Below are 14686 nucleotides of genomic sequence, written 5' to 3'. Positions count from 1 at the left end.
GAAGTGGGAGGAGAACACTGGCTTTGTGAGGCTAATTTGCATTGGTAAAGTTGATATCTCTTCTTAGTCAATGTGCATGTTTGATCAATTCTTTTGACATGGTTTTGGGTATAAAATCTTTATTTTCTTTCATTTGGGTATGAAGTTCACTTGGAACAGAAACATTTTTAAAGACAACTTTCAGGCCTTTAAATGCACGTTTTAAACTGTGAGAACCTGGGGTGGGAGGGAATTCCCGCCCCATGCTGATTTCATCACCAAGAATGCCAGGCGGCTGGGAGGCTGGGCATCAAAGGGCAGCTTGGGGGGCAGGCCACTGGATATAGGGAGGGGCAGGTTCCGAGGAGGGGGAGAGAGGAAAAGGAAGCCACAAAAGACACTTCTCCCGGAGTGGAGCAGTGCCCGGGTCTCCTCAATCTTGAGGAGAGCCTGGAAGCCTGGGCCAGCAGAGCGGCCTGGGGATGGCCAGGGGGCTGGGAAGAACCATAGTGGGAGAGGGAGAGGACCCAGGCTGGCCTGAGGGGAGGTATGGGCCGGCCTAAGGGGAGACCCAGACCAGAAGAGAGGCCCATGCAGGCGGACAGGCCCCGGGACACACAAAGGCCTGTGCAGGGTGGAGAGGCCAGCAGAGAGGCCATCAGGGAGAGGTCTGCAGGGGTCAGAGAGGCCTGCAGAGAGGCCTGTGGAGATGGGGAGGTGGAGAGGGAGGTAGAGAAGCCTGCAGAGAGGCCTGTGGAGATGGGGAGGTGGAGAGGCCTGCAGAGAACCGAGAGGCCTGTGGAGATCGGAGATCTGGAAAGGCCTGCAGAGAGCTGAGAGGCCTATGGGAAGGAGGAAAAAGGAAAAAACAAAAAACTTGTCCCCTTAGAGGTTGCAGCTACTCCTAGTTCTGAGGTAACCCAGGACAGGGTTGCAGACTGACTAATAAAACTCCTTTGTCACCTCTAAAGTGCCTCCATGTAGATTTTTCCACTTGGAGGCTATTACAAGATGGCCAGCCAAGTTGAACAGGAAATACAGAGATTTCCCATCTGTCTCAGCCCTGTTCATGAGAACCTTTTACACAGTGAACTCTGTAACCCACGGTCATTTTGTACAAGCAATGCATATGCAGTGCTATGTCCATACAGAAACGGTCCATAGTGTTCACTTGATCTTGTAATATTTGTGAGTTCAGATAAGGGTGTAAAAAAGTGAATTCTCCCTTCTCTCATGTCTCACACAGAATCTCAGCACCACCCTCACATCTTCTGTGCCGGGATCCATCCATCCACCACCATCTCTTCCCTGCCTCCATTGTTTCCCATTGTGTCCTTCGAATGACACAGTTAGATTGTAACAGCCTTTTTATCATTCTTCTTTAACTTCATACTATAACTTTCAGGTGGTTCTGGGTACTTGTTAGGTATGCTTTTCAATAAAAGTAAAATTCCATTGTCTGAGTGAACAATAGTTTGCCAACTAACCTACTGAACATTTTGATAGTTTACATGTTTTGGCAACTAGGAGAATATAGGCTTTTACAGAGCACATATATTGGATCTTTAAAATGCACTCAGCTATGATATGACTGGACTAGATAATACACATAATTCATTTTTACAGAATCCAGGCTTTGCCTGGCACTGGTGGCTCATGGCCTGTAACACTAGCTACTCAGGAAGCTGATATTTGAGAATTGTGATTCAAAGCCAGCTGGGGCAAGAAAATCCACGAGACACTTATCTCCAATGAAGTACCAAAAGTACCAGAAGTGGGGCTGTGGCTCATGCAGTAAGGGGCAAGTAAAACCACAGAGACAGCCTCTGAACTGGCCCCCAACAAAAGAGTCATGGCATTGATTAGGTAACTGGCTTTTATTTTCCTCAGGGAGTATGAAAGCTTGACTTCCTTCCTGCGCTAGGACACTCTATCAATTCGAATCTCTAGCACAAAAGTGCACTGAACTTTTCTCTTTGCCTCATGAATCTGATTTTACATCCTCTTGGAAGAGAAGTGTCTCCACATAGATTCTGCTTCCATACAAAGGGAATGTGTCTCGAGATCTTGCATCTCTGTGCTTATGGCGGTGGGAGGTGGAAGAGCATCCTGCTGTGCCTCCTGGTTCAGTTCGCCTCCTCACCATCACGCTGGAGGCACAGAGCTGTTTGGGGGTTGAGGCCAACCAAATCAGGTGGAGTAGTTGCACCATCCAAAGCAAATTCTTAAGGTTTTCTTCTTAAACAAAAATTTAAGATAACCATAAGGTGACAGAATGGGAAACAAATGAAAGGAGGCGTTGCCAGGTGCCAGTGGCTCACGCCTGTCATCCTAGCTACTCAGGAGGCTGAGATCTGAGGATCGAAGTTCAAAACCAGCCCAGGCAAGAAAGTCTGTGAGAATCTTATCTCAAATAATCCACCAGAAGACCGGAAGTGACACTGTGGCTCAAAGTGGTAGAGTAGTAGCCTTGAGCTGAAGAGCTCAGGGACAGTTCTCAGGCCCAGAGTTCAAGCCCCATGATCAATGAAAGCAAGCAAGCAAGGAAGCAAGAAAGGAAGGAAGGAAGGAGAGAGGAAGGGAAGAAGGAAGGAAAGAAGATGCTGCTTTTCTTTACTGCATGTACCACACGAGAATGCCCCTGGCCTGCTGTTGCTCACCCCAGTGGGGGAGTACTAAGCAGGTGCTCTTAGGCACCTGTTCCCCCATAACCAAAGTGAGCAAGGTCTGTTCTCCTCCTGTCAGAGCCAACCTGCACTCAGGACCTGAGATGGAGAGCGCAGATAGTCATCAAGGCCTCAGAAGTAAACTGAAGTCTCTGGAATCCATGCATGGGAAACCTGGAGAGAAGGACAGAGTTCATCTAAGGCTGCTCTCCTGGATGCAAGCCCATTGGGATGGAGCAGGTGAGGACCCACACAGACAGAGGGAGGGAAAAGGCTGGCAGCCAGGCCTTGTGACCTGGCACATGCCTGTGTGGGCAGGACCAGTCGCCATAGCTAGGTACATATAGCCCTGGGCCCCATCGCCGTTCCAAGCTAGTGAGATCTCCTCCAAATTGCTCACTATTTGCTGAAGGTAGACACTCACAGCGAATCATGAAAGGGCTCGTACCTCTTGTGCTGGTCCTTCTTGGCCTCTGCTTCTACGAAGGTGAGTATTATTTGTGAGCGCTCTAGCAAAGCACCTTGGTAAGTTCTCTTCTTAGAACACTCGATAAAACTGTTTCCCCATGGGGCTGGGCTAAGCAAGCAACCCGAATTGTAAATCACTAAAAGACTGCAGCTCATTTCGTTAAAACCCTTACATTTCAGATGTTGAGGAGTCTGTCACAGCTGGCCGATTTTAGAAATGGTTTTTCCTTGCAGCTTCTTCTCTGACTCTGATTGTTGGAACTTGGATACTTCCCATCAATTATCTCTGGAGCCAAATGGGCAAATGTGCTGAGATTTCTTTTTTTAATTAGAATTTTTGTAGCACTGACGCTTGTAGCTTGGACCAGGTGTAAATAGAGATGTGTTGTTAACAGTCTCAAAAAGCTCACTGGAGTCGAGTGTTGGTAGCTCTCGCCTATAATCCTAGCTACTCAGGAGTCTGAGATCTGAGGATTAAAGCTTAAAGCCAGCCCCAGCAGGAAAGTCTGTGAGATTCTTATGTCCAATTAGCCATCAGAAAACTGAAGTGGCGCTGTGGCTCAAGTGTTAGAGTGAGTGCCTTGAATTGAAGAGCTGAGGGACAGCGCCCACGCCCCAAATTCAAGACCCCTGATAAAAATTAAAAAAAAAAAAAAAGCTCACTGGAGCTGTGTGGCCTATGGGATGACTAGAGAAGTCAGTATCCCAGAGCTAAGATGCTGAGCAAGAAATCTTTGGAATCAAAACCAAGCAGTCTCTGAGACTGAGCAAACCCCCCTTGGTGAGTAGGGTCAGCTTTCAGGACGTCCTGCCCGTCATGCTAACAGAATGAATGAATCACCAACATGATGATTTCTACTTTTCTAGAACTCATTCCTGCTGTCATTTAAACCATGCGTGTGTGTATTCCATTCCCTATCAACACACTTGTGGCATTGATTTTTTCTAATGTTTCTATCAGAACGGAGACTTCATTTGGGACATTCACTCTTGCTTACCGCTTTTCTGTTCAAGGCTGGCACTCTACCACATGAGCCACACCTCCAGGCCTAACTTTCTGGTAGATAACTTTCCGGTCGTTTCACAGATTTTCTTGCCTGGGTTGGCTTTGAACCATGATCCTCAAATCTGAGTGTGGAATTAACAGGCTTGAGCTACCAACACCAGTATCTTTGGACACACTTCGCTTTCTGAATCTTACATTATTTCTCCACATTGTCCCTTTACAACCTCTCAAATACTTCTGTGAGTGTTGCTATTTAACAAGATATTCCAACAGAGACTAATAGGTTACTATTTGGGTACAAGGTTGCCTAACCCTGAGAGTAGCAAGGTATCTCTGCATGGTTCTGCAAATCTATCATACCAGCCACTTAGATAGCCAAAGCGGAAGTGAGTTCAAGGCCATCCTAGATAACAATATAACAAATATAAATTTAAAAAAAACCTTGTTTGTGGAAATTTCCTCTATGAGCTAACAATATTGATTCATACTGTTCAGAATTCCAGGGTAGATAAGTAGGGAGTCCTGCTTTTCACCCTCTCTACATGTCTAGGCAGCATTGTGAATGAATAACACCTACTACAAATTTCTTTATAAACTATATAAGAAGTAGGAAATCTGCCAGATGGTAGCCCATGCCAGGAATCCTAACTACTCAAGAGGCTGAGATCTGAGATCACAGTTCAAAGCCACCCCAAGCAGGAAAGTCTGTGGGACTCTTGTCTCCAACTAACAAAAAAGCCAGAAGTGGAGCTGAGGCTCAAGTGGTAGAGCACTCAGATGGTACAGCCTTGAGAAGAAAAAGCAAACAAACAAACTCAGGGATAGCATCCAGGTTCTGAGTTCAAGCAACAAGCTTACTCATGTAACTGTAACCCCTCTATATGGTACTTTTACAATAAAAAAAAGTCCTAGCTCTACCTTCTGGCTGTTTAAGCTTCATGATGCCACCAAAGTCTTAGAATATCAGGGGAAGAAGAACAAAAACACTGAAGAACCCATCTAGTCAATAGTCCCAAGGCTTGGTAAAGGGAGAAATGAAACAGTTCCCAAAACTAAATTTCTTTTTACTCTCATTCCACAGCAAATGCCCTGGTCTGCCCAAGTCTTGTTATTGAAAGTTACACCTTTATATCAGGCTCCAGTCTTGCATTAAGGCTTCAGCTTGAGTCATACAATGCACCTCAAGAAGCTGTGGAAGCAAAAATGGAAGTGAAGAAATGCATAGATGATATAAGCTTTGTGAATAGAAAATTTATTGAAGAAGTAATGGTAATTTCTTTTTCATTGCTATTAATATTATTTTTGGGGGGGTCCGGTCGTGGGACTTGAACTCTGGGCCTGGGCGCTGTCCCTCAGCTCTTCAGCTCAAGGCTAGCGCTCTACCACTTGAGTCACAGTGCCACTCCCAGCTTTTTTCTTTTTGCTTATGTGGTGCTGAGGAATCGAACTCAGGGCCTCAGGCATGCAAGGCAAACGCTCTACCACTCAGCCACCTTCCCAGCCCCGTGCTATTAATATTATTGTTCTTGCTGTTGTGTTATTAGGGGCTGAACTCGGGTCCTGGACACGGTCTCTGAGCTTCTTTGCTCAAGCCTAGCTCTCTACCACTTGAGCCACAGCGCCACTTCTGGCTTTTTCTGTGTATGTGCTACTGAGGAACCGAACCCAGGGCTTCATGCATGCTAGCACTCTACCACTAAGCCACATTCCCAGCCTTTTATTGCTATTATTAAGGAGTTTGTACAAAGGGGTTACACTCCCATCAGTCAGGTGATGAGTACAATGCTTCTTGGATATTGGCACCTCTTCATCAGCCCCTCTCCACATTTTCTCCCTCCCATCCCTACCCAGAAGTTAAATACTTCATTTTTTATATAATGTATATTGAATACAATGTCTGCACGACCTCACCCTTCCTCCCTCCATTCCTGTACCAGTGCTGATCATTTCTTTCTCCTTTTTGCGTAAAGGTGTCTGCTCAGTCAGATGGTCAAGAATGAGGTTGGTCTGCCAACTACAGGAAACATAGATGGGAAGGTTTCCAAATACCTGGTTTTTCTTGGGAAGTTCATCTATAGCTACTCATGTGTCCATCACCTCTTTTTTTTTTTTTTTTTTTTTTGTCGATCGTGGGCCTGAACTCTGGGCCTGAGCACTGCCCCTCAGCTCTTCAGCTCAAGGCTAGCACTCTATCACTTGAGCTACAAAGCCACTTCTGGTTTTCTAGTGGTTTATTGGAGATAAGAGTTTCATGGACTTTCCTGCCCAGGCTGGCTTTGAACCGTGATCCTCAGATCTCAGCCTCCTGAGTAGCTAGGATTACAGGAGTGAGCCACCGGAGCTCAGCCCTGTGGTTTTGAACTTGGGAGTTTTGCTGAGGTTGAGTTCTGTCAGACTAGGGGATCACAGCCGTTGTAGTGTTTGCCAGAGTTGAAAAGATGTGCATGGGTGGGGACAGATGGGAAAGAGAGAGCTAGACTAGGGCTCTGTCCCAGTAGTGCTGGGATTGGATCTTTCTGCCCACCTCATGGGCTGAGATAAACTCCTCAAAACAAGGCTTTTCAAAAGCTCCTCTCATTCCTGTCCAATTCTCAGACCTGAGTCCTGCCATAGAGAAGAAGGGAAATTCTACTTTTATGACTTAGCAGAGAGAATCGAGACTGAACTGCTTTATCCTGATGAGGCCTCTCACCGTTACATGAGCCTGAGTCATCTCAGAGTGTATTTACCTGATGCTAACAGAGATATTGACTTATGTACATAAACAATAACTTTTTGTAATTGCATCCAATTTAATGGTTTAGTTGGGGGTGGGGGGCAGAGTTTTGGGGGGTTTTGTGTTGTTTCTTTTTTCTTTTTTTTTTAATTGATCATGGGGCTTAAACTCAGGGCTTGGGTACTGTGGCTAAGCTTCAAGGTTAGTTCTCTACCACTCTGAACCACAACTCTACTTCTGGGTGTTTGGTGGTTGATTGGATAGAATAAGCTCACTGGACTTTCCTGCCTTGGCTTGCTTTGAAATGCAAACCTCAGATCTCAGCCTGCTGAATAGCTATGATTACAGGCATGAGCTACCAACGCCTGGCTTGTCACTTGGTTTTAAAAACATATTTGTGTGAGTGTGCATGCACATGCGTGTGCGTGCGCATACATGCATACATGTGTTCTCTTTATAACTTGTAAACTATTCTCCTTGACAACACTCACAAATAATTAAGTCCTGTTAACATCTCATCTGCAGATAGTATGGCTTATTTTAACTTTGCTTTCTTTCAATTTCAGGCAAAAATTGTGATCAGCTGTAATGCTTTAGAGCCATAGGATTTCATACTGGTGTTTACTGTCTTTCATGGATCCACCAATCTTCACCCCACAAAATGTAGATGTTTCAATGTCTTGCTCCAATAAATCCCTTGCATTGCACATTTGTGTTGGTTTGTTATTATTCCACAGTATTGGGTGTTGGGTGGAGGAGATTTTGATCAAGGAATGACCCATTGTGTTGGTGAGAATCACCTGTGCAGACAAGTCCTATAACCAAGGCAAGCCTGGGCATTGGGAACTACAAGACAGGATACTGGCCTAAAATCATTCTGCATTACAATGCCAGTTTCACATTTCTATGTTCTTTCTTTCCTTTCCATACTTAACACTTTGACTATAATATGTTTTGGGGTTTTTGGTGGTGGTGGTGGTGGTGGTTGGTCATGGGTTTTGGACTCTGAGCCTGGGCACTGTCCCTCAGCTCTTCAGCTCAAGGCAAGCACTCTACCACTTGATCCACAGCACCACTTCCAGTTTCCTGCTGGTTAATTGGAAATAAGAGTCTCAAGGACTGTCCTGCCCTGGCTGGCTTTGAACCTTGATCCTCAGATCTCAGCCTCCTGAGTACCTAGGATTACAGGCATAAGCTACGGGCAACCAACAGACTATAATATGTTGTTTGGGGAAAGCTATTCTACTCCAAGCTTTCTGAGTAGCTAGGTTTATACCAGGAAACACCTGGCACAATGGGGAAATGAGCTCACCACTTTCCATTCCTTTAATGTTAAGCAAAATGTGTAAATGCTCTGAGCTTCTTGGTAACATTGGTGCTTGAAGCTTTCAGCAAGAGGAAGTAGAAGAAAGGAGCCAGGTTAAGACCATCAGCAGCTCACTAAATTCATGACCGTGGATTTGTGCACATCAGAGGCTGAAGAGATTTAACTCAGCCACAGCTTCCAAATCTTCCATTTAAATACATCAAGAGTTCCAGCTGGGGTGGTGACTGGAATCCAGTCCTGCAGAGCCAATATTCTGAATCACAAACCTTCAAACAGGCTCTGCGAATAAGTATAGCCTTGAGTGAGGGAGGTCAGCTTTCTGGGCATCCAGCCAGTAATGGTAATAGAACTAATATAATCATCAACACAAAGATTTCTGTGTGTGTGTGTGTGTGTGTGTGTCTGTCTGTCTGTCTGTCTGTGTCTGTGTCTGTGTATGTCTATGTGTGTCTGTGGTGTGTGTCTGTGTGTGTGTGTGTCTGTGGTGTGTGTGTGTGTGTAGGATTTATAGGCCTGAGCCATCAGTGCCCACTACTAGTTTTTGCAGAAGTAATCCTAACTATTCTTCTAACTTTACAAAACACTGTGTATAGTCCCTGCCCTGGAATGAAACGTGCCATGGCATTTTTCTTCCTTTACGTTCTGAATCTCCTCTTGTTTTTCCTTGTTGAATCTCCATAACTTCTTCAATATTCCCACAGTGTGATGCTGTTTGTCCCAGGCTCCCAAGATTGGTTGCTAGATAACATCTTGGGGGTAGCGAGTGCCAAAATCTTAAGGAAAAAAGGGAAGAGTCAGTGGCTCATGGCAGTTGAGACCTGTAATTCCATCTACTCGGAGTTACTGAGGCAAGAGGTATCTTAGTTCAAGGACAGCCTAAATAACATGGTAGGACAAGTATGGATTTAAAAAAAAAACAACAACAACAAAAACTGTGGAAGATTTGGCATATAAATCGTAAAAATGGATTCTTCCAGGACTTCCAGATTCTTCCTCTTCCTCTTCCCCTCATTAGAGATCTAGATGTCATTGTCAAAGAAAATAATCACCTTTTTCAATTCCCTTTATAAGACAGGGAAAAGCAAGTCTGCCTTAACTGTGTGATCTTCAAGAACTCATTAGCCAGAGAGTCTGGGCTGGCCACATAAATCCTGGGAGTCTTGTGTGTTCTCTTGTGTCAAGTCTTGTTAAAGGGGCAAATATAGACTTTTCCCTAAACTAACTTTTCATTCTATTCTCGTGCACAGCCAGTGCCACTGCCTGTCCAGATATTGCTAGTACCAAGTAGCTTAAATTTATAGGCTACTTAGGAAAACTTGCAGGAGCAACTTGGCAAATAGGATATACCACCGGAAGCTGTTGCAGCAAAACTACAAGTGACAGACACCTATTTGTAGAAATGATGGTGATTTCTTTCTCAACGCAGGGAGGTTTCTAGTCATTTAGCTAGGCAGGAATGAGGTTGACTGGATATCTATGGGGCACCCAGGTGAAGGGCACCTGAATTTCTGCTTAGGAAGCTAATACATGGCCACAGGGAGGAAGCTGATAGAACAGATGCCAAATTAAATCCATCTGCACATTGCATCATGTGTAGCACTTTTTCTAGGAACAATTTCCTGGATGGGATATTTCCAAGGGTATCTTGCAAGGAGAACTATGTCTGCAAAAGGAAAGTTTCTTTTTTTTTTTCCTTTTTTTTTCTTGTCAGTCGTGGGGGCCTGGACAATGTCCCTGAAATCTTCAGCTCAAGGCAAGCACTCTACCATTTGAGCCACAGCACCATGTCTGGTTTTCTGGTGGTTTTATTGGAGATAAGAATCTCCAATAAAGCTAGCCCAGGCTAGCTTTGAACTGTGATGCTCAGATCTCAGCCTGCTGAGTAGCTCAGACTATGGGCCTGAGCCACCAGCACCCGGCTCAAAGAGGAAAGTTTCTAAGCCAGGCCCTTTTTTCTCTTAGCTTGGAGCATTTCTGAGGTTGAGCTCTACAACAAGAAGGGGATTGTAGGCATCATGGCAGTTCACAGAAAGAGTTGGGAGTGTGAACCAGTGGGGAAAGTGGGCTAGAGTAGGTCAGAGCACCGTAATGGCAGCATTAGGTTGGCTGCCTATTTCCCTGTCTGGGAAACTTCACAAAGCATTGCTTTCCAACTCTTCCTTATCCCTGCCCAGGCCTTGGCCTTTGGTCTCTGACTGGAGAGGAAAGCAAATTCCACATGTATGAGATATTAGAGAAAAATAACTGAGGGCCGGGTGCAGGTGGCTCACGCTTCTAATTCTAGCTATTCAGGAGGCTAAGATCTGAGGATTGCAGTTCAAACCAGCCTGAGCAGGAAAAGTCCATGAGACTCTTATCTCCAATTAACCACCTAAAATCTGGAAGTGTTGCTATGACTCAAGTGGTACAGTACTCGCCTTGAGTGAGGAGCTCAGGGATAGTGCCCAGGCCCAGAGTTCAAGCCCATGAATGACAAAAAAAAAAATTCAATGCTTATCTAGCAAAATTAAGAAAATTGAGGGAAAGGGAAAAGTAGGGAGGGAAGTGGAAGAATGATAAAAGCGTGACGTTGATCAAGATGCATTGAATTCATATCCTGCTTTGTTGAATGCAAACTCCTTTACACAACTACTTATAAACAATGAGCATGTATTTTTTAATTGTTTATTATTATAAAAATGATGTACAGAGGATTTACAGTTATATAAGTCGGGTAAAAAGTACATTTCTTTTTGGACAATCTCACTCCTTCCCTCATACTCTCTCAGTTTTTAAAATATTTTTTAAAACACTATCTTTCTGTGGCAATTTGCAGAATTAAAGTGAAATCACTCTTTAAAAAATCACTTCTGCCGGGCGCTGGTGGCTCATGCTTGTAATCCTAGCTACTCGGGAGGCTGAAATCTGAGGATTGCAGTTCAAAGCTAGCCTGGGCAGGAAAAGTACATAGACTCTTATGTTCAATAAACCACTCAGGGAAGTGGCACTGTGGCTCAAGTGGTAGAACACTAGCCTTAAGCTGAGGAGCTGAGGGACAGCACGCAGGCCCAGGGTTCAAGCCCCACAACAGATTAAAAAAATCACTTCTGCAGGAATACTATTATCAATGGCAAGCCTGAAGATTGAGCACCACAAGATAGACCTGTGCCCCCCCATCACTGTACATTGCACATCAGTTTCCCATTTCTGTAGTCAGAAGTGAAAAGAATGGGAGACTGATATAAATGACTGACATTTACCCTAGACACTGTGTGAGGTCAAGTCTTGGTATTGTACCACGTACAGCCTGTCAATCTCCTTGAGTTCTGCTTTCAATACCTTGCCCCTTCACTCTAGTTTATGACCCTATGAAAAGCTTCATAGGCTGGAGACAAAACCCAGCATTGGTTGCAAGACTAACTAGACTTCCAAGGGACTTCTCCATTGAAGGGCAGATTTCAAGCCTCCTCCATGTGATTCTGTGACTGAGTGGAGTCTGGGTGAGAAAGAACAGACAAACCTGTCAGACCATCGGGAATAATGAAACATTTTTAAAGGCAACTGGAAAGCACATAAAACAGAAAGGCCACCCATAGAAAAGTAGGAAACAAGCTGGGCACTCGTGCCTGTAATCTTAGCTACTCCAGAAAATGAGACCTGGAAGTTTGCAGTCTGAAGCCAGCCTGGGCAAAAAGTCTATAAATCTCCATCTCTGATTAATCAGTAAAACATCATATCAGAGACATGGCTCAAAAGGTAAAGTGTCGGAATGGGAAGGTGGCTGAGTGGTAGAGCGCTTGCCTTGCATGCATGAGGCCCTGGGTTCGATTCCTCAGCACCACATAAGCAAAAAGAAAAAAGCCAGAATTGGTGCTGTGGCTCAAGTGGTAGAGCGCTAGCCTTGAGCTGAAGAGCTGAGGGACAGTGCCCAAGCCCAGAGTTCAGGCCCCACGACCCGACCCCCCCCCAAAAAAAAAGAAAGAAAGAAAGAGAGAGAAAGAGAAGGAAGGAACGTAGGTAGGAAGGAAGGAAAGAAAGAAAGAGGGAGGGAGGGAAGAAAGGTGGGGAGAAGAAGGAAAAAAAGAAAAAAACAGAGGAAGAAGGAAAGGAGAGGAGGGAGGGAGGGAGGGAGGGATGAAAGAAAAGGAGAAAAAAAGAGAAGAGAAAAGGAACAATTAAAAAAGAAAGCAAAACACCTCAACATAACTTCTTTCTAAGCTTGGTGACTATCTCAAATAGATGTTTACCCAAAAGCAAATTCTGCCCCCAGAGCATGTTTTCAGTACTGCAAGCAGCATAGCCATTTGATTTTACCAGGAAGAAAGTTACACAGGTTATGAACTTGAACTGTTTTGAAGTTAGATGAGAAAATAAGGGAGACTTAAGAAAGTGTAGCATGGGTTGCTGAGAAAAATGTATATTCTGACACTGCTGGGTGGAATATTCTGTAGATGTCTGCTAGGTTCAGTTGATCAATACCATTATGAAACTCTGAGGCCTCTTTGCTGAGATTTTGCATGGATGATCTAGCTACTGTTGACATGGTGTGTTTAAATCTCCAGTGATCTATGTGTTTGGATCTATGTGTGTTTTTCGGTCAGCTAGTGTTTGTTTGGTGAAGTTGGGAGCACCAGCGTTTGGTAGATAGATGCCAAGAACTGTTATGTCTTCCTGATAGACAGTTCTCCTTATCAATATGAAGTATTCTTCTTTGTCTCTTCTTAATGAGGTTTCATTTGCTTTGTCAGATATCACTATTGCTACTACAGGAAGACTTTGTTCTAGCCTTTACCTTGAGTAGTATTTTCTTTTCCTTTCCTTCCTTCTTCTTTTTATGCTGGTACTAAGGCTTCTCCCTGATTTTTTTTTTTTTTTTTTTTGCTCCAGGCTTACTCTCTACCACTTGAGTGACAGCTCCACTTCCAGCTTTTTGGTGATTACATGGAGATAAAGGTTTCACAAACTGTCCTGCCAGGCTGGCTTCAAACCATGATCTTCAGATCTCAGCCTCCTGAGTAGCTAGGATTACAGGCATTGTAAAACCGAGAACGTCACCAATGTAAAAGCAAAGGAGTCTTTATTGCAAGCTCGAGCTTGGTCCCCCGCATACAGGGCAGCAGCCCATGATGCTGGGAGGCCCCAAACCCAGGGTTACAGCACTTTTTATACACTTTTTAGGGAGGACAGGGACTTTAACATAATTGGTGTGCTACAAAACAGGGAAAGGACCAGAAACAGGTTGTTATGGCTGAAGTACTTTAAACTGGTTGGCTTGCACCACAGGGAGTCTCAAGGACACACTTGCTAAACTGCAGGGTTCCTTTCTTAAACAAACACCACCTACAGCCTGACTGCGGGGGTCACCATGCCCTCCAGCACCTGCCTCAGGTTTTCCCAAGGATTGTTTCTGTCGCTTCTTCTGTTCATTCCCAGGTCAGGCTCATGGTCAGCTGCATAACTCATACCTCAGAAGACGACCGCTAGCTCAAGATGGAGTTACCCAGGCCTCATCAGCATAAGCCACCAGCATCTGCCCAGAACTTTCTTATTCATCCCCCCCCCAACATCAGTGACTCATCTAGCCCCAACCTAGATTCCCACACCCTCTATCCCACCCCAATCCTGCTCAATATGACTGCAGAGGACTGATTTGGGTTTCCCCCATGACCATAAATTTATGTAAATACCAGAGCTAGGTGACAGATAGGGATCTAGTTTCCATTCTCTACATGTGGATATTGTTTTTCTAACATCATTTGTTGAAGAAGCTGTCTTGTTTTTCCATCCTATGTTTTTGGTACCCTGATCAAATATTAGATGGCTGTGCATCTGTGGGTTTATTTCTGTATTTTCTATTGTTTCCCTGGTCCTTGAGCCTGTTTTCATGCCAGTAGCAAGTTGTTTTCATCACTGCACCTATGTAGTAGAGTTGGAAGTCCAGAGCTATTATACTTCCAATGCTACTTTTTCTGCCCAGGATGGCTTTTGCGATTCAGGGCCTCTTACGGTTTTATGTGAATTTTTGGATTGTTTTCTCTATCTCAGTGAAGAATAATGTTGGAATGTTGGGATTTTGATAGGTATTGCATTGAATTTGCAAATCGTTTTGGACAGTGTTGCCATTTTCATGATATTAAGTCTACCAGTCCAGGAGTACAGGGTCTTTCCACTCCTTACTGTCATCTTCAATGTCTTTCTCCAAAAAAATTTTTTTTTGGGTCCAATCGTGGGGCCTGAACTCTGGGCCTGGGCGCTGTCCCTCAGCTCTTCAGCTCAAGGCTAGTGCTCTACCACTTGAGCCACAGCACCACTTCCGGCTTTTTTCTTTTTGCTTATGTGGTGCTGAAAAATCGAACCCAGGGCCTCAGGCATGCAAGGCAAGCGCTCTATCACTGAGCCACCTTCCCAGCCCCTTTCTTCAAAATTTTATAGTTTGAGCTGGGCCCTGGTGACTCATGCCTATAATCCTAGGAGGGTGAGATCGAGGATCATTGTTCAAAGCCAGCCTGAGCAGAAAAGTTCCCATGAGACTTTTGTCTACAATT

The 14686-nt window shown here is 44.6% G+C and overlaps 1 protein-coding gene across 1 annotated transcript; it reads left to right on the top strand.

Moving 5' to 3' along the window:
• Nucleotides 1-3052: 3052 nt before the first annotated feature.
• LOC105995273 (secretoglobin family 1D member-like) lies at nucleotides 3053-6119 on the top strand. The gene is made up of 3 exons (XM_013028980.1): nucleotides 3053-3132; nucleotides 5201-5388; nucleotides 6090-6119. The coding sequence occupies exons 1-3, from the start codon at nucleotides 3078-3080 to the stop codon at nucleotides 6117-6119; spliced, it is 273 nt and encodes a 90-aa protein (XP_012884434.1). The 5' UTR covers nucleotides 3053-3077.
• Nucleotides 6120-14686: the final 8567 nt, after the last annotated feature.

The sequence above is a fragment of the Dipodomys ordii genome, unplaced genomic scaffold, assembly GCF_000151885.1.
Source record: "Dipodomys ordii isolate 6190 unplaced genomic scaffold, Dord_2.0 Scaffold117, whole genome shotgun sequence".
NCBI classification, from domain to species: domain Eukaryota; kingdom Metazoa; phylum Chordata; class Mammalia; order Rodentia; family Heteromyidae; genus Dipodomys; species Dipodomys ordii.
The sequence above is the reverse complement of the archived record's forward strand: the minus strand, read 5'-3'. Positions and strand labels throughout refer to the sequence as shown.